The sequence below is a fragment of the Lytechinus variegatus genome, chromosome 2, assembly GCF_018143015.1.
Source record: "Lytechinus variegatus isolate NC3 chromosome 2, Lvar_3.0, whole genome shotgun sequence".
Lineage (NCBI taxonomy): Eukaryota > Metazoa > Echinodermata > Echinoidea > Temnopleuroida > Toxopneustidae > Lytechinus > Lytechinus variegatus.
Genome location: NC_054741.1, coordinates 38,396,761 through 38,420,440, shown reverse-complemented (window position 1 = coordinate 38,420,440; position 23,680 = coordinate 38,396,761). Strand labels below are relative to the sequence as shown.

General features: G+C 33.7%; 1 protein-coding gene across 2 annotated transcripts in view; it reads left to right on the top strand.

The window, feature by feature from the left end:
• The window catches only part of LOC121408052 (rhophilin-1-like), a 43,211-nt gene that overhangs the window by 5,619 nt on the left and 13,912 nt on the right, over window positions 1-23,680 (top strand). For both annotated transcript variants that reach the window (XM_041599367.1, XM_041599368.1), the window contains exons 3-6: window positions 7,588-7,792; window positions 9,101-9,178; window positions 10,073-10,197; window positions 21,059-21,167. In XM_041599367.1, the coding sequence (XP_041455301.1) occupies window positions 7,588-7,792; window positions 9,101-9,178; window positions 10,073-10,197; window positions 21,059-21,167 (517 nt within the window). The remainder of the gene's footprint in view (window positions 1-7,587; window positions 7,793-9,100; window positions 9,179-10,072; window positions 10,198-21,058; window positions 21,168-23,680) is intronic.

Here is a 23,680-nt window from a genome sequence, read left to right as displayed (position 1 = left end):
TGGGCAATTCCAACAAAATTAGGATATTTCTATAAAATCTAATATTGGCTTTTTGTCAAATGTCTATCAGAATTTTGGATTAAATCTCATGTGGATGTTCAAAGGGGGTTCTCATACATCTTAATGTACATATATGTACTGTATGCACAATGTATGAATACTGCAGTACTAGTACTCATGAAAAATAAGGTACTCATGAAAAAAGCTCTGTCTTGTGCAAAGATTAATTTAAGAATCTGAACTACAAGAAATATACATGTAGGCCTACATGTAGTGTGACTATACATGTATATGTTTTTAAAAAGACTTTTTTTAGAACTTGAATAATAGAACTTGAATAATAAAGAAATGAAAGAAAAAAATAAATTATCAATCAAGGAGAAGAAGATTCAAGGAATTCTGTAATATAGTATTTAATAATAAGTTAACTGCAATTGTCTGTGCACATCAAATCAAAGAATGTTCTCTAAAATGAATAAGGGCATATAGTCAGCACAAATGATACGAATCAGCCATAATATGTCACCCTTTTATATTTCACAGATTAAATGCTTTAAGGGTTTTGTCTATAATACCGGTAGGCTGATTGTAAAATAAAGGCCTAAATTCATTAAAAATATCATAATTTCCTATTCTATTGTCAAGTTATGGGAATGGACGGAAGTCATTCTAACGTTCCATCAGACAAATATGAATCTGATGAATCACTTGAATGTAAATAGCAGTAAACCACCCTTAATTCTATGAAACTGAGTACAGTGCCTATATGTATGTATTTTGAGTACACGCCTCCCTTTCCAACGAAAGGGATATTTACCAACTGTGTTGAGCCTTGCATTGATTGAATCATGGTTCGGTAAATAAGAAGAAAAGAATTTCACAATGAAACGAGGAGCTGTTCTATTGTCAGCAATAAATCATTTCGGTCAGGTTTTTTTTTTAAAGTTCTGTGCTTGGTCATGTATGGCAAGTTGACTTGAGAGGTTTGATGGCCCATGAGGTCATTCCGAATTGATTTCATTCTTTGCATATTTGGGCGTACCTGACATGTACAGTACAATGTTGACAGTTTGGTTTGATGTTGGTACTCTGTACTTTATATATACACGTAGGCCTACATTTTTTATTTGTATGTATTTGATTTATCTCTCCATCTTCATGCAGACTTAAAGGGATGGTCTGGGCTGAAAATATTTATATCTTAATACTGTACATAGAGTAGAATTCACTGAAAAAAATGACGAAAAATTCATCAAAATCGGATACCAAATAATAAAGTTATTGAAGTTTAAAATTTAGCAATATTTTGTGAAGATAATTGTCATGAATATTCATTAGGTGGGCTGATGATGTCACATCTCCACTTTCCGTTTTTTTTATGTTATTACATAAAATCCTATTCTTTTAATTGTTTCATACTTGTGTGAATAATATGTCTCCCTTATAATGAAACAAGTTGCAGCAATAAATATAAATGCACTAGTTGTCTATCCAATTTTTCTAGTTCTTGGAGGAACAAATTTGAATAAACCTAATTTCATATAATCAAATACAAAAAAACAAGTGGAGATGTGACATCATCAGCCCACCTAATGAATATTCATGATGACTGTTTTCACAAAATATTGCTAAACTTTGAAATCCAATAACTTTGTTATTTGTTATCCAATTTTGATGAAATTTTCGGCATTTTGCTCAGTGAATTCTACTCTATTTATTAAGCTATATCATACTTTCAGCCTGGACCATCACCATTAGACCTAAAGGCTTAATGTACATCACCCATAGGTAAAGAATCATATAAAACTAGATGACTAAAAAATATGTTGTTATCCTTCTTGAAGAAAAAACAATGAGCGCATGCAGGTCTAAACTTTTGAAATAAAATTAGGAAAAAACGGGCAAAGTTCAAATATAAAACAATCTACGAACTTCATGTATGTGCATCATAGGCATTGATGGCATTCTGTGTTTGCTGACAGAAACTTCAGTCAATGTTTCGCAGGACTTGGTCTCAATTGCTCTGAAATACATGTACAGTGTAGTCCATGTAAAAGTCATTCCCCTTGCTTGTCGATGGGCTTTTACCCTTTTTACACAGGATTTTTAATAGCCCTGGACTATCGCTAACCCCGTACTATCCTTAACCCCGTACTATTTTTTTTCCTTTTCACACATGCCAAATTGTTATTGCTAACCCCGGATAAGGAATGCTTTCTTTTCACACACAAAACTCGCTAACCCCGGATTAGTGGTTTTTGTCGATCATTCGTAGTACAAGTATTCACTCGTACACTTTTTACACACGCTAAAATTTCCTTAACCCCGTACTATAGGTGGGGCTAAATTGCCATTTAGCCCCACCTATAGTACGGGGTTAAGCTTAGCCCACTTTCGTTTTACACTAGCGATCTTATCCCCGTACTATTGCTCTTACATGTAGCACCGCAATTGCTGGGATAACCCTGCTTTTTTGCAGGGCCAAATAATCCCGTACTAAAGGTGGGGTTAGCCCACTTTGCAAAAATGCTGTGTAAAAAGAAAGTGGGCTAAGCTTAACCCCGTACTATAGGTGGGGCTAAGTGGCAATTTAGCCCCACCTATAGTACGGGGGGTTAAGGAAATTTTAGCCTGTGTAAAAAGGTATTAAAGTCCTAGGTCCCATGTGCCTCTAGGTTAAAGGGATGCTCCAGGCTGAAAATATTTATATTTCAATAAATTTCACAGAACAAACTGCTGAAAATTTGATCAAAATCAGATAACAAATAGCTAAGTTATTGAATGTTAATAAAGATTTGCATTATTCCGGTGAAACAGTTCTAGGCTTTCCATAGTAGACTGATGATGTCCTATCTCCACTTGTTTTTTTATTATATGAAAATAAAGTTATTTAAAAAAAATTAAGTTTAACCAAGAACTATAAAAACAAATTGATTGACAACTGATTAATTGCATTACATGTAGTTATTTATTTTGCTGCAACTTGTTTCATCATAATGGAGACACATCATTTACATTCATGTACAGTAATGTGACATCATCATTAGCCCATCTAATGAATATTCATGACGATGTGAATATAATTGTTTTCACAAAATATTGCTAAATTTCAAAATTCAATTACTTTATTATTTGTTATCTGATTTTAATGAAATTTTCAGCATTCTGCTCAGGACTTTATTCCTTTTAATTAAATATTCTCAGAATGGAGAATCCCTTTAATTAATAGGCCTGTTCCTTTTTGCTTGAGCTGATAGGCCTATAAGATTTTGTGATGGGCTGATGGGAACTCAACCCCTTCCCATGCGTGGACTTGTTCTCCAATCAGTTTATTGCTATTTTAAGCTCTTCCTGCTTTAAACTTTAAAGGGTAATTTCTTTTATACTGATGTATATTAGATCCTGTTCATGTATAAACAGTTAATTGAAATTCAGGGACATAGGGTCCCCCTGATCCCAAATCAATATTTTGAACAACAACAACAGAAACCTCGTAGAAATTGTACTGTTGATCAGACAGGTGTGCTTCATGTAGATGATCAGACAGATGAATACGCCTATTAAAAGCTACATACATGTTTTAATATAGGGCACATGAAGCCCTACATGTATCTCATTAGTGATAAAAAATAAATACCTGTAAATTGAGCATAACATGTTTAGAGCATAACATGTTTAGACCTCAAAATGTCATCTTAAAGGTCAAGGCCACCCCAGAAAAATGTTGATTTGAATAAAAAGAAAAATCAAACTAGCATAGTGCTGAAAATTTCATCAATATCGGATGTGAAATAAGAAAGTTTTAAAGTTTCACTTTAATATTTTTCACAAAACAGTGGAACATATATTCACAATTCAGTGAGTAAGCAAATTAAACAGTCTATGATATCCCTCACTCACTATTTCTTTTGTTTTTTTTATTGTTTGATTTTTATAATATTTCATTTGAAACTATAAAATGTCGTAACTTTCCTATTTTACATCCAATTTTGATGAAATTTTCAGTGTTATGCTATATCGGATTTTTCTCTTTTTATTCACATCCAATTTTGTTAGGGTGGACTTGTTCTTTGATTTAACTTTTTTTTTGCATTCACACTACATGTACATATGTTTAAATAGAGATCCTGTTCTTGCGTGCCAGCAACAAGACTTTTGCACCTCAAGTGACAATTCTTTTTGGTTCACTAGAAGTTCTTTTAATTTTCTTTCATACACTGTAAATCCTAGTATAGGCCTGTAGGCTGGCATCTAATCCCCAGATCCATTGTGAAATTTCTTTAAAAAAATGTGTAAATTTGAAAAGTATGTTGCAGGTATTTTAATTTTTGTGTTTCAACTTCCAAGTTTTGCACATAATATCATTACCACTTTGCACTCAAGATACATGTGTACATGTATCACCTGTCTCGTTTGCTTGTAGTAAAGTTAAAAGGGTCAAGCAATTATTAAAATGCCGAGCTTCATTAATCTGATAATTGTAGTATGAAATCAGTCAATAATGTACACCAGGCCTGATATACACCAATAAATTGCAAATATATGGTTTTAGATCAGTCTGCAAATAGAGCCAATTGCTGTTCAACTATGAGATTTTACAGTACAATTGATACCAAAATTCAACTTCCATTACCATTGTTCTGTGTACCTGCTATGGCAATCTTTGAACCACAGATGACCTGCTGTAATACTGTCAGATACAGATCAATCAATATTGCTTATTTTTTTAAAGTTCATTCTATCGCCTCTCATGGCTAAACCCTAGATGTGGAGGTGTGAAGAATTAAGGTTCCATGTACAGTTTCACACCAAATACATGTAGATTCCACTTTAAAGTCCTTTGAGCGAATTGAGCAAATAGATTTATCCTTTAATAAATGTGTCTGTTGCAAATTGCAAGTACATGTACATGTATGTCTGATTAATGCTTGATTAAATTTGATTGCCCATTAGGTAATTACAGATGCCTATAAATATATTACGTTGAAATAATGGTGATGACTGATAAGTTTGTTCCCACCCCCCTCTTTGAGGTACTTTTAAGAGTAGACTTTATTTATTTTGAGGCCTCCTTGCAGGAAGGATGATGACAGTAACTGTCCAATGTTGCTTTTGAATGAGTATGATACAATTGTACAGTCATAGACTGTATCAGTCATCAGTGTCCAAGAAAAGATCTTTTTATAGTCTATCTTTGGGTAGTCTAATCAAGTAATTGATTTGATCAATCTAACGTAATCTGTTCAATTTCTTCTATCAAATTGAACGTCTTCAGGATCTACTTTAATGCCCTTCCTTGATGATACGTTGACTCATCATTTTACTGAGATAGGTCTTAAGATCTGTAGATTAATCTCAAAGCGATGAGGCCATTTTAAAGCCAGCCCTGGTGGAGACTGTCCGCAGCATTTGTATATCAGCGGAGATCAACTTTGATAATGCTGTCTGAGTTAATCTTTGGAGGGAGTGTTTCCATAAAACACACAGATTTCTTGAACTTTCTATATGCATTTGTATCTTCATGGACTCAAGGAGGAAAGGAGGCAGTGTACATGGTGTAAAGTAATGACTGACCCCTAAGTTTGTTCCTATTTAAGTCATTACCCTCATAAAACCAACTGACTTTTAATCTTTTATTCAAATTTGACCCCCAAACTATGCTGACTGACCATGATTTTCATCATTTCATCTAGCCTTATTTCTTTCATTTTAAAGAGTTAAAACTTGATCGGGTTTCTGTATTTTGTATGGTGCAGTATCAAAGAAAACAAATCTATTAACAAGATAGGTGGGGCTATAGGGCAATTTAGCTCCACCTATAGTACAGGGTTTAATTTCTGCATGTGTAAAAAGGGTATTTATGACATTTCATTTTCACTGGGAGGGAGAAAGTCTGAAACAAGGGTCACACTTACATGCAATCTTGTGTAAAATCTTTAGGCAGTGTGAACTTGGCATCAGAATGATGTGATCTGTAAATGGAACTTAGCTTTGCCTTTCACTTCATTTGTGTCTCTTAAACTTAAAGGCAAGGGAAATTGGCTTGTTTGTAAGGATTGCGTCTGATTGACCGCTCACTTCATAACTTCCTTCTGCTAACGAGCCTACCTGTCAACCGCACAGGTTCCAATTGCTTTCGGAAATCCAGAGGTACTTCACAATGATAGCTGTGGTTTTGATCTGTAGTGGAAAATCAATGAGAAATTGTGCTTTATTGCCAAAAGTGCACTATTTCAACTTTCAAACATGTACAACACAATAATTAGATAATTACAATAAATTTTAGATATAAAGCGCTGTTTCAGCTTTTTTTTCAGTGACAAGTTGGTGGAAAACCCTGGGCATTTTTATTAATCAACTCCAAAAGCATATTTGTGAAGGAGGAAGATTTCAATGTATTGTGGCCAGTCATGTAGGCCCTAGATATTCTCCTGTATTTTGACAATAATTATGGAAGTCTCCCCTCCCCTTCTGTGTTCTTGGACAATGTACATGTAGGCCTACAGTTAGTGCATCTTTTCCATGGTTTTTCATTGACCAGTATCCAGAGTGGCAGAGTCTGTATTGATCACTTAACCTATTTGTTATGTCCATTACAAATCTTACAAAAAACTTTGATAATGACAAAATGAGAAGTGATGATATGTTGTAGAAAGGAGATAAGTTACTAATTGATACAATTTAGAGGAATTCAAGACAGGCTCCTAGTGTATAATTTACTCGATACTATTCAGATCATGCAATTTGCCATAATTTTAGTCTCAGAGAATGTTTGAAAAATCATGGTTCAGTAGGTTTGTATCCTTAAAAAGTGCATATTAATTTTAATTCCTTTTTTCGCCCATTGGACAATGTCTGATGAAGTTTGTTATTTTATGGTTCCATCATGGGCGACTATGCCTGGGCAGAAAATGTCACGAGAATCATTGTATGTATGAATTTTGGATGATTGCAAAAAAGAATGAATAAAAAAGTGGAGTATATTTGGAGTAACATACTCAGTGAATGATTGTTTTGATTGATTGAATGAATGAATGAATGAACGATTGAATGAATGATTGAGTGCACTTTATGTATTGCTTATAGATTTAGTTTTTTGATTGGTAATTAATAGATACTGGCAGTCTGGTACTCAGTTTGCCTCTTACTGTTTTTTTCATTGATATTGTATAGTTTCTGGAACAATACAGAGAGTACAGTATCCATGCTTTATATCTTAGAAGCAAAAAATACAAAGTAGATCCCCTAATATGAAGTACAATATATTTTTTTAATGAGTCCTGATCTAAAAAAAAGAAGTTATTTTAAAATTACTAACTGATTTCTGTGTATAAGTGAACTTGTTTTCTCTAGTGTCATCCAGGGAAATAGGTGACTTTCGAACATTGACAGTTTTCACTCACAGAGGACCCAACAGATCAGATCAGTTTTATTTTTTACACAGAAATAAGTCAATTAAGCGCAGGAATATTTCAACCAAGGACTTTTGCTCAAAACCTTAAGTTACAAAGTTATTGCGATATCTAGGTGAAATTCATTCAATAATAGATTGAATGATAATTGGATATGATCTTAATTTCCTTCTAGAGCTGCAACCAATCGTAAACTGAAGGAGCAAGTAGCCCTGGAACTCAGCTTTGTGAATTCTAATCTCCAGCTCTTAAAAGAGGAACTAGCGGAGATAAACAGTGATGTAGAAGCCTACCAGAATGATAGCTACATGAGAAGCGTTCCTCTCATCCCACTTGGACTCAAAGAAACCAAGAAATTAGATGTCAGAGTTCCCTTCACAGTAAGTAATCGTATGGATGTAGATGCCATTTATGCATGACAATGTGTATTATTGGGTATATTGCATATGAATGTTCTTTTGAACTGGAGGTAATGCGCATATGATTTAAAATATGTGAGCATTTGTTTTTTTATTAATTTTTTTTGGAGGGGGGTAGCACCTGACAATATACCTGTTCATGTTTGCATTGGGTGGGAGAGAAAAGCATCCAATAATAAAATGCGATGGGAATGATGGCTCCTCAACTGGCCATGAAATTTCTTACAAGTTTTAACTGTCCCTTAATATTTAAAGAAAAACTGTTTAAAGGCCAAGTCCACCCAACAACAAGTTGAAGGACAAAGAGCTAACAATTTCATTGAAATTTTATCATATTTTCCCTCATTTTTGCAACACAATTATGTGGAGGCATTTCGAGCATTGACATCACACACTCCTGATCTCTTTTGCGGTAGATTGTGAAAGAACAGATATTCAAATCTTTTCCTCTTATGTGAAACATGGTTTTGGCTCGAACTTGAACATTAGGAATTATCTTAATTTGTTCATTTTTTATCTCAAATCAACGAAAGGCAACATATATTTCATGAAAGAAAATTTCAAATTAAATCTATAGGGAGTGTCATCAACTTCTCCATTTGCACATATCAGTTTCTCAATAAATATTCAGCTTTATATGTATTTGACAATATTGAAATCAACTTATCCTTGAGGTTGATATTTATGGTATCTAAACTTCTATTATATTCCCACAGTGGCTTGATACAGTATTACACCCCTTTCCTAAATTTGTAATCAGTTTATTAATGTTGATCTAATTTGCAAAGACGTTGAGTAGTATTGCCTACATTATCAGGCACTATAATGATAATTGGATGGGTTTTGGTGATAAAAGAACAAATTATGATGGGATGATCATCATGTGAAATGAATGATCTCATTGTAATGTTGAAGATGTACCTTTACATATCCAATACTTTATTAAGAGATGTCCCAAATGCATGAGAACAATTAAGCATTATATTATTGTACATGTATTTTCTTATTTTTGTGACTTGTGTGTGAAAAGAATGGTTAGTAATGGATTCCTAACTTATTGGAAAGGCCCTCTTGATATTATTACTCTGCTTTTTCAACAACACATCTTTTTGAAAATATATGTATATCAAACTTTTTAAAATGCTTTTTTGACATTTTCATGTAGATGAATAACCATATGGATACAATAGATTTCTTCATTAATGCAATGTACTGTTGATACCTGTGTGAATGATATTGAATGTCATGTATACTTGAATTCTTTTACAGGATTATATTCTTGAACACTACAGTGCTGATGGAGATAAATATGAGAATGAAATCAAAGAATTTACAGAACTCAGACAGGTGAGATAATCAGATTTGCTTGTATCAACCCTTCAAGTACATGACTTGTAAAGGCTTTGCAAATATATCTATTTCAAAAGAAATGGGTTGCATTTTTATGTACATGAAAAACAGTTCTTATTATATTAATTGATTGATTTTGAATAATCTGAAAGGCTGCATCCATATGCATACACATTTATAGCCTAGACTTGAATTATATAGAATTCATGCTTGTATTTGTTAAAAAAAATCTGAGAAAGAGCATTCATATAAATTAGTTGCTATAACTGTAATTTCCAAACCAATTTAGATTTTCTTCTCAGCAGGGAAATATATGCAGGTTGAACTGATGGAGAATAACTTTTGGGATGTCTTCAAATAGAAACCTAATATCTTTGCTATGTGATTTCATGAGATCATGATTGTCAACTCAATTGTATTTAAGTGTTTCTGGCAGAATTGGAAATATATTTTCTGCATATGATTCTGTTATTAAAGCTGCATAAAGATGACATTGCTTTCACCTATTAAAAAAAGGGGTTTAAAAACTGTGATCCTTGTTAGGGGGGGGATTGTGGCTTCACATTGCATACTACAAGTAAATTCCCTCAAAGTGCCCAACCTATTCTTGTAACTCATGTGTTAATTGTCAAAATTTATATAATAGAATAATTATAAATTTGAAATAGTAGGAAGGAAGAGCTTATAAATGAATTATACATTTACTGAATAATGAGGAACCAGGGAGAAAAACAGGAAAAGGACAGTGCAATATCATTAGCAACAAAATGCAAAGTGTTTTCTCAAACTTTTGGCCAAGTTGGAATGGGAGATAAATATATGCCCCTTGCTGTTTGTAAACCAGCCCTTCCTAACTTAATTATATCCTTCTCTTTCCTGTCTGTCTTGCAGTCGATACGAACTCCAAAGAGAAATGAGGAAGGAATAGAGCTGTTACTTGAATACTACAATCAGTTATATTTTATTGAGAATCGATTCTTCCCTCCGGATAGAAACCTAGGTGTTTACTTTCATTGGTAAGTCTTTATATAAAGTCAAGCCTTGAAATAAACGCATGATTTGATAAAGCCCATGGCTGTCTACTCCATTTCTTGCTCTTATGTACTCTTCCTCCCTCTCTATTCCTCTTTTTTTTTTAACTCCCTCTCCTTAGTCCATATCTCTCTTTTATCTATCTCTTTTTTTATTATTTCTCTCTATATTTAGCTCTCTTTGTTAGCGTTCATGTTGTATTTTTCTTCTTAAACATATATTATTCCTCCACACCATGTTTTCTTTCTTTCTTATGCAAACAATTCTCATTTGAATGAAGCCCATTTTTTTCATCCCCCCTCCTGTTTTATTCATATATTGCCCTTTTGCAATCGTGAGAGTGCAAATATATCAACTTTTATAATTTTCTCATGTGGGTGTAAACACGAACCTTTTCTTCACCTATGACGTGACATGAAATGTATACATTTAAAAAAAGAATGCATACATGGTGGCATTAAAGTGGGTGGCGGAAATGTTAACTTTCAAGTACTTCCTGCTCTTCCTTTATAGTCTTCTATTTGTTCAGAAGCAACAGTAGATACACAGATATGTCATCACGAAGGTGAACTGAAAATAATAAACATTACCATTTAGATTATTCAAAGAGATAAAATTAAAACAATAATTTTGTCTTTTATAACTGGCTCATTTCGTACGTGATGGGGAGAATAAAGTAGCTGTCATTATCCCTTATATTTAATGACCTTCCAAATAAGCATGTTCGTAAGTTTCTACTCAACATTTCTACAAATATATCCCAGGACATATTGTTGATAAGCTTGCACTACAGCGATAAGAATTAATCAGGACGTATGTAGATAATGCCTTGTGAATGTAAGGTTAAACATTGCCACGCCATGATTAAATTTAGACAGTTGATAATATCTCAAAGTAAATTAAATTGTGACAAGGATGTCCATACAAAGAGACACAACATTCAAGTGATGATGAAATCTAGTAGAATGAAAGATTATGGAATGTCTTATGCGTGTCATGTGAACTTTGAAGAATTAAAAAAAGTAATTTTAAGATACTGGCGTATTCTGTTATTTGTTTTGTTGTTACAGCAATATATTCTTTCTTTCTGTCTTTTTTTGTGCAGAGATGATTTATTCATTAACAGTTTTTTTGTAGAAGGGGGGGGTATTTATTTTTGTCTGAATAATGTATATACAGCCTTCTGTGTATACAGGGAATGTATCTGGAAATACATGTAGGCATTGATTGTATACATGTAAATTCCTAACCCTCTGTGGCGGACCAAATGCACTATGTTCTCTCTGCATTTTAACAGTTGAATAGATCTAAATAGTACATCCTGTACTTCTTGTTGCTGGTATCATCTGATGTTAAAAAGGGGGCAGAGGTGAACCCAAGAGATTGAATATACCAAGGAATGGGTCTGAACACAAGATGATGATGATGATGATCCACCTGTCATGTTCAATGCCATTTATCATTGGGGGAGTGTTCGCCTGAACCAGAGATAGTCTGTGTATTGTCACTGACAATGTACCTCTTTCCTTTACCACATATTTTTATCACATTGTCAAGAAGTGGTAATATCCTGCCATGATTATTTTTTTTCAGAATGATATATGTAAAAATGGGACAATATTAAACAATTATTGAAAGTTCAGTCATGTAGGCCTATTTTCATGTAAATGTAGAAAGTAATATAGTGTTAAAAGCTGAATTTGTTAAATTTTCTCATATTAATTTTTCCGAGCCTACATCTATTCTATCGGCAATGTAATATAAAAACCCATCTGTTGACTAAAAGGGAATATTTTGCACAGTCATACTGAGATTGAAGCACAAAACGCGTAGGAACTTACTTCTCAAAGAGTGAGAGAACGTGATGTTATTATAGCCTCAAACATTGCTGTAGATTATAAAGAAAACATGTGACAGAAACCAATAACCTTGCTGTATTTGTTCTCTCTTTTAATACATACATGTACATGTAGTTCCTACTGGTGATACCAATGTATAACACTTCTTTAGTGGAAAGACAGAAAAAAATTGATTTAAAATCTTTACTTTTTCAAGTGTGAAAACGGAAAAAAATAAATCATGACATACATAAATCAAGCACCCGTGATAATGAGTTGAATTTAGGAAATTGCTGGTACTGGGGAAAGTGGGGATTAAAGAAATTGGTGGGGTGACATGGCAGAGGCATTTTCCGACGAGCCAGAAAACGGTTAGTGGCACTCATTAAGTCATTATCTACTCCAACCTTTTCTGAACACTTAATCTATATCATTCAGTGTATTTGGTGTTAGGTTTATGCACAAACTATGTATAAATCATCTGTATTTCATAGTCAAATAGAGAAGGTGCAATTAAATATTGGTTTAAAATTATTGACATGACATGATAAACCCACCAATGGCAGGAGAGGTGGAAGCAATTTCCCTAAACTATAAAGTATAGGGATACATGTATGATGCAGTGTTTTTCACTTGGCACTTCAAGCTTCACAGTGAAAACACAATTCTATGTTTAGAAATTGCTTTTTAATGCATGCCTACTGGCTGATAGTATACAGTAAAGATGTCCTTTGATTACAGAATTCTCGCATTATCTACCAAGCCCACTTCAATCTCGTCAATACTTCCATTTTCTCTCAAACCTAAATACCAGGGGTAAACTCTCTACAAAGACAGATAGACCATCCCCTGCTATTATATTGTGGAGGCTAAAAGTAAATGTAGAGTGGACAATTGACCCATTCTCTATAGCCTTTGCACCACAGGAAAGTAAACTCAGGTGAAAAGATTTCTTTTGTCTGGTTTTCTAAAGACAGAGACCACAGAAGACTGAGCTAATGCCCAGACCTCAATGAGAAATTTTCAAAAGAGCCTTTGTAGAATCTGCCTGGTTGCCTATTGTGTTTGATCAAACTGGTGGCTTGGCCAGCTGACCAAGTTGGGTCATGAATTTTGATGACCATATATGTTGTTGAGTGTACACCATTAAAGTGCATCAGAAAAAAAGAATTTGAAATAATTTTTTTTTTTTTTTTTTTTGGGGGGGGAGTACACGAGGCTACCTGCACGAGGCCTTAATGTACATTGTTTAAACACAGCCATGTTTAAAGTTTAAAATGGTTTTATGAAACTGATTCTTAACACATATATAAATCATATGGAGAGCTAATTGACATTGTCAATATAGAATCATCACCTTCAAAATCTACCTGTTTGCTATTTTTTACAAACGTGTACATGTAGATGTAGGTATTTTATTTGAATCGATATTAAAGTGCTCAAAGGATATGAGTTACAATCAGCAAACATTATAGATGCAAGAGATGCTTCAGTTCAGCTTGGGCTGCGTTTATGCGACCTCGACCCAGAATCATGATTTGAATCACCATTTGAATCACCATTTGAATCATGATTCAAAACAGCAGCATGAATCACGATCCGACAGAATCAGCGTTTATACGACCATCTTTCTAACGCTGTTTCTCCCTGAATTCGGGCCGATCCAGTGCGCAGTTTGACCCAGGAAGTATAGGTCAACATTTTCGCACGTGTTTCTAACTTCACGTCGGCTGCTCGATTTTTGCTGCCGCCGGAGCTAACGCACGATCGTTTGTTAACTCTATGGTGCAAGTGCAACGCTTACTCGGCTTCCGAAAAAAAAATCTTTTACTTCCAGAATTCCGTGTATTGTACCTCGTATTGTTTTTGATCGGGAACCAGAAGGGGTCATCATCCTCCCTCCCACCTCCCGATCAATTTTTCTTGTCTATGATGGTCCTGTACTGGGCACGAATTCTGTTAATTTTGTCTCGACAGGCGGTGCCACATCTCCGTTGAAATCCCTCCCTCGCAAGCGCCGCTGAAAGGGATCGTCTTATTTCTGTGAATCCCGGTAAGGGATGCTTGTGCTTCAGGCTGAGCCCAAAGCACAAGCAGAGCCCTGAGTTCATCATCAGTCCAATTTGTGCCTTTGGAACTTGAAGAAATGATGGATGAAAACAATGAAATATACAAATGACGCTACAGTACAACCCCGGGGTACAATACACAGAATGATAATTCCTAAATGCTGGCATTACTGCTACACGAAAATTAACCTGCACGAAACACAGCGCGCGCCTTTGAGTCGAACCCGGAAGAAGCACGACACAATGACGTCATAGAATCATGATTCAAATCACGATATCGTTCATACGACCTTTTTCGTTCGTGATTCTACAGAAACGTCTTTCCAAATGCCCCTTTTTTCGTGTTTCATGTTTGTGATTCTAATCATGATTATATGCAATTTCGACTAAACGCAATCGTGATTCTGCAGAATCGTGATTTGAATCATGATTCTAGGGTAAAAAAGTGTCGAATAAACGCACCCTAAGAATAATGTATCGTAAAGCTAATTTTGCAAGGGGATGGGGGATACAGGGCAGATGAAATAACCTCTCAAATATCATCCCATGTACTCATTAATTGATCATTTTAATTATCATTGCAATTACATGTAATGGGTTTTCAATCTACCTGTAGATTATGTTGTATCATGAATGTTTTGTTGTGTTTGCTTTGGATGAAAAGGATCAATGAATTACATGTACCCCCCTCCCCCATACTATTATTTGTGGCCCAGTGGGATTACTCTTGTTATTTCTGACAGTACAGGTATATAAGCTTGAAGCAATCATTAGCTGACTCAAACCACCCATTGTCATGTACTATGATGTACTAATGAAAGAATTCAAAAGGCTCCCATGGGAAAGAGAGTTAACAGAAGAAACCATTTTCTGTGGTAATAAGATGTGACATTGCACTCAAGTTCAACTTTCAGTATCTCAAGAATGTTGAGTGTCTAACTGTTACTGTTCTTGGAAAGTATCTTCATTGTCGATAGCACATCAGCCATGGTGGTTTCTTGGTCAAATTTATTATCTTTTTATTACATCTTACTCATGATATCCATGGTACATGAATGATGAAGGTGAATTTCAGGGAAATATTGAATGTTATATGCCTTACTGAAAATTTGTTGCTATTGGAGGCTGGAAATATTATGTTTTGAACAGATAAAGAAAAATCAGACAAAGAACACTCTGAAAATTTAATCAAATTTGGACAAGAAATAACCAAGTTATGGTATTTTATAGATTTACATTATTCCGGTGAAATACATGTAGTTCTAGGCATGTCTTCTAGAATATTCAATGAGCAAAATGGTGATGTCATATCCCCACTTGTTCTTTTGTATTTTATTATGAAATTAGATTTATTCAAATTTTTTTCCTCCAAGAATGAAAAATATTGGATTGACAACTGATTCAGTGCATCAGATATTCATTGCGCTTTTTAAGTTATTTCACAAGAAGGGAGACATAACAGTACCACATGTATGAAAAAATCAAACAATTATGATTGCATAGAAAAAAGGAAAGTGGAGATGTGACATCTTCAGCCCACCTAATGTATATTCATGACAATGTGCATATAACTGAACTTTAAAATTCAGTATTAACTTCGCTATTTGTTATCAGATTTGATGAATATTTTTGTGTTTTGCTCTCTATCATTACTTTCAGCCTGGAACATCCCTTTAATCACAAGTGTTTGATAATAAAATTCTTCATATATGTACAGACTTCTTGTATTCATGATCCTGAGATATATATAAAGAAAAAAGATCAAATTTCAGCCATGATTTTGATTATGAAAGAAGCGAAGGCCCTAGGTTTTTGTGAATTTTCATACATATTTTTAAAGTGCTTCTCCGATGTAATACACTGTACTCTTTTACCTGTCAGAAAATATGGTTTTCAGCCTCGAGCTAAAATTCTAAACCAAAAATGTACTTGTACTACCAAATATACTGTTGAATCACATAGCTCCACGGTTGAATATATAAAAACATCTATGCATTTTCCCATACCTATAGAGAAACATACAGTGTACTGTATGTAGGCATATAATCTAGTCATGTTTACATTCTAGGCTGAACAACAGTGCAAAATGCTTATTTGCTTAGTAGGCTTGTGTGTTTTCATTGTTTGCATAAAAATGGGATTTTTTTATGAGGGAAATTGATTTTTTTTCTCTCCTGTGATATTGAAGTTCCAATACGATGTTCTGCATTTATATAGCCACTGCACTGAGTGTGTACATTATGTGATTCATGAACATTAATTCTGCAGTGGTTATTCAAAACTCCATATCAGTAAATATCGGGTCAAGAAGACTCAAGAGATCAATTTTAACATTTTTACAAATTACTGCAGAAAGTAAAAAACGCAAGTCACACTTTTTATGTAGTGAAAAAAAATCAATCTCACTTTTTTATTGTGTTTTTATTTTCCAAAATATAGAATTATATTTTTCATTTTCAAATGCTAGTATTTGTATGTTTTGCTGGATTTCACTTGCAATTTCGTACTATTTCATTTTCATTATTTCAAGTTTTCCTTTTGAATTAACATTATACAGTACTTGTAGATACTCTTGATGTAAAAAATAATGAACACCCATGAAAGAAAAATGGATGTGGGTGAAAATTTGAAAATGATCAATTACAGAAATCGAATAATCCTCAAGCTATTTGTCATTTATCAAAATGTAGTAAAATTCTGTCAATTGACTGGAAACTTACTGGGCTTTTTACCACTCGTTTCAAAATGAATTTAGGTCTACATGCACTTGCATAACTCTGTAAAATCTCATATTGTTTAGATGCTAATTAAACTTTTAAGTCTTCTATTAGCTATAGAAGATAGCTTGATCATCAATAAAGGTTTATGTGGATCTCATGTCATGTTCACTCTGCAAGACCTAGTTTATTAAGGTTTTTTTTTGTTAGCCCAACAAAATTTGTTCTAAGCTCATTTAGACATACACTTGTCAAAAAGACACATTAAAAAAAATCCCAGACTATAGAACAAGTTATGTTACATGTATTGCCAATTAATATACAAGATATGGCAGTTTATCAATCTTTTAATATTTTCTAATTGATATTTCATATAAACATATCAAATGAGAATTAAGGGAAACTGCCCCCACCCCCGCTGCATTTGGCCATTGTCTTTCATCTAGTTGGTTGATGCTTGGAGAGATTAAAATGGCCATTTAATGAGATTGATGTCTCCACATGTATTCCCCAAAACTCATTTGTTATTTGTTAATAATCACAACATTATTAAAGATAACTTTGTAATCTTAAAATGTGGGCGTATACAGTGTACATGCTTTACAAGATAAACATTAATAGATGAAATGGTAGATAGGCTATATCAAGGGGTTTATTTTTAATGCAAAACGTGATTTATTCTTGGTAAAGTAATCATGAATATATTATTAGGGATAAGATGTATTATTGAGGTGTTATATTTTTTCCATGTACATCCCTGAAGGAAAATAAGATCTTCTCATCATCATAGTTATCCATCCACCATCATTGACTAAATTGGATTCACACCCACCCAACACCCAATATCATCCATAGAACTTGACCTCAAAACTTGTATCTGATGATCTATTTTGCATGCTCACACCTGCCTGAACAAGATGGAGATTGATAGAACATGAGCTAGCTACAAGACTTTCATAGTTCTTTACACGAGGATCTTTATATCTCTCATTATAACCCCTACAATGGGGTATATAGGAATCAGCATACGATCGGGCGGTCAGTCGGTTGGGCAGGTAGTGGTCCGTTTCAAATCATATGCTTCAAAATACTTTTTTCAGTTTTTAACGTGTTTTCATGAAATTTGGCACAAACATTCATTTTGGTAAAGACATGCAAAATTTATTTTTCTAAATAAATGTATCTTGGAAACTGTTGCCATGGCAATGACATAGGGCAGGGGTGTTCCTTTCACACTGCAAAATCCCTGTTTTGAGATATCCCTTTTAAGGTGTCATTGAAAGCACCTACCAATTTGTAGGTACATGTATATTACATCTCAAAAGTAGATGAGCACAGGTAAAATACTTTGTATATTTGTGACCAAGTTGATATGAAAGCACCAATGTGCCTGATTTTCTTGGGTTTACATGTATTACAGCTGTTGATTACATCTCACGTAAATCATCATTCTAAGCACAAAATGATTGTGACACTGAAATAAACGACCCAAATTAGAAGAAAGGCGCCAGCAGCATGTTTCACATCTGGGTTTTAAGGGCCTCTTCTTCTTTTTATCGATTTCAGTCTACTAAAGTCAGATCTGATGAACACATTTTCTAGATGTATTTCGCTGGAGTCTTTTTTTCCAAAATCCATTGGAAAAGGGTATTATGTGGACTTGTTAAAGTTGTAATGATCTTGTAAATTCTAATGGCAAATAAGAATCTTGATAGTACAAAATTGTAAAATCTTTATTGACCCTAAGGTGTCTAAGCTCATAATTTTATTGGAAGGATCAGTAAATTTCTGATGGCAAGAGGTGTGGTGTCAGTCATATTTTCAGGCATTTTTATACTTTTTCATCATTGGTTTCCCATGACAGTTGATATCTGTTGAATAAGTGCTTTAAGTACTGAGTCAGTTTCACAAACCTCAAGTAAGTTTAAAGTCCTATTCTGTCTGAATAGAATGAAGAGGAAACAAATTGTTCAGAAGACATCTGTTTGTATCTCTCAAATAAGAGCATACAAATATACTGTGAAAGTACAAGGTTTCGTATTGGCATATTGAGCACATTTTGATGTATTTTCTTTGGCATGCCAAGTAGGCCTATCCAGTGGTGTGAAGCCTAGATCAGTAGCATATCATGTGAAGGAATAAAGACCTGTGGGATTTTGCATGTACATACAAGTAGGCCAATAGATAGAGGTCAATATCTTTTTAAAGGACAAGTCCACCCCAACAAAAACTTGATTTGAATAAATAGAGGAAAATCCAACAAGCATAACGCTGAAAATTTCATCAAAATCGGATGTAAAATAAGAAAGTTATGACATTTTAAAGTTTCACTTAATTTCACAAAACAGTTATATGCACATCTCGGTCGGTATGCAAATGAGGGAACTGATGACATCACTATTTTTTTTGTATTTTATTATATGAAATATTTTGATTTTCTTGTCATTGTCATGTGAAATGAAGTTTCTTTCCTCCCTGAACATGTGGAATTCCATTATTTTAACATCTTATGGTTCAGGCAAGGAGGTCCTAATTGTCAAATTCGTAAAAAATGAAATATTGTATAATTCAAACAATAAAAAACAAAAGAAATAGTGAGTGAGTGACATCATCAACTCTCTCCTTTGGATGTAACTGGCTCGTTCATATAACTGAACAAAAATAAGCGAAACTTTGAAATGTCATAACTTTCTTATTTTACATCCGTTTTTGATGAAATTTTCAGCATTGTGCTTGTCTGATTTTTCTATTTTGATTCAAATTAACATTTTTCTGAGGTGGACTTGACCTTTAAGCATCAACCATATACAACAATTCAACTTTGGGCTCAATAAATTGACTTCAACCAATTATGGCCATCCCTTTCCCCAGATGTAAAGAAATCAAGCAAATAACGAAGCACTAGAGTAAACATTGACAAGCATTGTGACATTTCATTCCAGCCCTTCATAGTTATTGCTAGCAGGAATACACCAGCAAATGCACCATCAAGTTTATTTTACCCTTAAACACTGGCCTCACCAAAGAATTTGAAAAAACACTCCTTTATTTGGTCATTCTATGCTACAAGAGTTGATATTGTTAGATTTTAAGGACTGATTTTTATTTCTTTCTGAATACATATAAAGTACTATGCTCTTGAGCTTTGACCTAGCTGGAAATGATTCAAATAATTTGTATGAAGTGAAGTTCGAATGAAACAGTTGTAACTTGAGCATCAAGGATTTATATTGTTTTAAAGTGTTGCCATCTTTTATGTTAGGCAATTCATGTACTTGCATATTAACTCCGTATTTTATAATATACTTTTTAGTACTCTGCCAGAATATTATTACTTCTTTGACATAGAAGTATAGTTAAAAAGTAGAAATAAAGAATATTTGATAATATGAATATACAGAAAACTTTTTTGTTTTCTGTTTGAAGATCTAGCTGTGTCAAATGGAATTAAACCTATTCCAAAGTTCAAACTAGGAATGAAGTTAGCATATAAATGTTGCCTCTAAATTGTGGCATGCATGGAATTGGCACAATTCATCACTACACAGTGAGATATATTGTCTGACTCCTCACACCACAACAACAATTGAACACACAGATGAATCAGCATTCGCAAATGAAATGATGTACGTATTTGTGTGATTCAATTATGATGGGAGTGAGCGACCAAACTTGTATTGTGAAAGGCATCGTGGGAATGGGACTTGGATTTATTATGCCAAATTTATGGAGCAGAACCATTACTTTGTTTAAATGCATCTGATATATTGTGTAAAATATACTACAGTGTACCTGCAGATGATACTTTGTTGGGGGTCCCATTCATTTAAAAATAAACCTTTTAGTGCTGCATTCATGTTTATTAGTCTGACAACCAGTGTCAGTATGAATTATATGACAGCTTTGCTCTTAAATGAACTCATTCCTATCTGCAATGTCCTTAATTTTGTGTGTTTATCAGTGCTTATTTTCTACTGCTAGTGCTTCATGACATCAACTTTATTGTAAGTTTGTCATTCAATGATAACTGCCATCAGGGAACTCCCTGGTAAAATTTACCTTATGATGATGAGTAAAACTATATGCAACAGGACCTAAAACTTATTTCTTTTAGGCTTTGCTTTTGTATTCAAGTGTAAATAGATTTTATCGGGTTTATAACAAATTATATTTCCAGGTATGATCTTAATTTCTTTCAATATTTTTGTATATTTACTTCAGGTATGATGCATTGACTGGTGTCCCTTCCATACAGAAATCAGCTGCTTTTGAGAAGGGTAGTATTCTCTTTAACATCGCTGCTCTTTTCACTCAGATGGGTGCTAAACAGGTTGGTATAACCAATAGGCTGTTTTTTAATTCTGTTAATGTAAAGTATGTATGATTTTGATAATAAACATCCAATGACCATTTTTGAGTACCGGTAATGAATGCAGCTCCTCATATTTTTCCCATTTTATTGGAGTGCATTCCAACAATCCTAAATCATGCTATAAATATCTTAATCTTCCTTTCTGATGCTTGTTAAAAATGAGAATTTAAATCTTCAAATATCAGATTCAACTGTGACTGATGGGAATCCAAATTACTCAGAATCTGACTTTTTTATTATCGTTTTGCCTTCAACATGATAGACAGTAGATTTTGATTCATTATAAATTGTATTCATTTTTATCATTGAATCTTTAAAAATCATTTTTGATTATTGGAATATCAAGGCAATTTTGATATAATAATTAAAAAAAAGAATGCTGATGTGATTTAGTAGTAAATTGATGTTTGAAAATAAAAAGGCACTAATGTCAAAAGCAAAATATCCCTTTCAATCTAGGGTGCACCATCAGAATGCATTTTGTTACAATATACATGTATATATATGAAGAAGAAGAAAAAACAGGAAACAGTTTGCTAATGTGGTTTGAAGAAATAATGCATTGAGAAAGTGACAGCTTCATCCAAGCTGGAATTTTGCCCGGAGAAGTGATTTTAATTAAAATTGATCATTTGACAAAAAAGGGGGATCTGGATGAATCATGAATGTGGTAAGAGAAGCCCTGGGATGTTTCTCATTCTCACATCACTGTTTCCTTTTATTAGATTCTCTCATTGTCTTGTAATATTGCTAAATTAAATCCAAGCATGTAATAGTCTGTTCTACCATGTTTGAATAAATAATTAATTGATTGAAGTCTTCTCCTGTCTATGGACCATTGTCCATGTGCCCCGTGTTCTGTTTCCTTTGAAGGATTTTCATTACTTTTACGTAAAAAGCTTATTTTTTCATCATTTCAAACATATTGTTATCCAAGAGTAAAAAAAATGAAATGTGAATTATGGTTGGAAAAACAGCAGTATTTGTCATGGAAGATCATTGAAAACATGAAGGTAATCATGAAAGATAATTGAAAACATGAATGTAATCATGAAAGATCATTGAAAACATGAATGTAATCATGAAAGATCATTGAAAACATGAATGTAGTCATGAAAGATCATTGAAAACATGAATGTAGTCATGAAAGATCATTGAAAACATGAATGTAGTCATGAAAGATCATTGAAAACATGAATGTAGTCATGAAAGATCATTGAAAACATGAATGTAGTCATGAAAGATCATTGAAAACATGAATGTAATCATGAAAGATCATTGAAAACATGAATGTAATCATGAAAGATCATTGAAAACATGACTGTAATCATGAAAGATCATTGAAAACATGAATGTAGTCATGAAAGATCATTGAAAACATGAATGTAGTCATGAAAGATCATTGAAAACATGAATGTAATCATGAAAGATCATTGAAAACATGAATGTAATCATGAAAGATCATTGAAAACATGACTGTAATCATGAAAGATCATTGAAAACATGAATGTAGTCATGAAAGATCATTGAAAACATGAATGTAGTCATGAAAGATCATTGAAAACATGAATGTAATTAGGTAATCAGGGGGTGATAAGGATGTAAAATATATAATGCAATCCTATTCACATATTTCATTATTCACCTTGGTTTATTTCAAAAGGTTATATTGATAAGAAATAAAAGTGAAGATTGAAATACACTTTACATTTTAATATGTATTGGGGGTAGTGACTGGTGTGAAGGATGCCTGTAATGGAGCTCAAACTCAACATTATTCTTACCCTGTTGAGAAGGGGCTTCTCATGAAAATAGTCTTTAATTGGGCTATGGTACATTAAAAGATATGCTAGGGTAATGAGTAATGACTGGTGTGAAGGATGCCTTAGCTCAGACACCTCATTATTATTACCCTGTGTAAGATGAAGAGGCTCCTCCTAATAACAGCCGGTCTACTGTTACATGTTTTAATCAGAGCAAGTGAGATGGGAGGTGGCAGATTCCTCCATGACTCAGTACTGCGGGCTGGTAGGTTTAATCACAACATGTCGCCCGATTGATCTCAATAAATTTAGTTTACATAGAAAGAGAGGATGGTTAGAATGATTGGGTATCCTCCTAAAAGGTGGTTGATGTTGGGTTGGTTTTGAGCCAGGATGGAGGTTTGGCAGGATTCAAGGAACCTTTGGTTTGTGGCAATTGCTGCTGCTGTCTAACCTGGTTACCACTGCATATTTTTTTACATGAAACTTTGTAATCAACCCCTGTACTCATCAGGGGCAGTATGTCTATCTCCTTTTGCCCATCAGAACAGATCTTTTTTTTTGTTTCTTAATCTGTTACTTCACATACATTTCTTCATCTTTCTCTTTGTTGTAGCCATGTATCCATTGATACATTTAAATCCAATCCTTTTTTGATTTTCCTGCTTTAATTTTTTTTCTTTATCACACCTTTGCTGTTTTATGTCA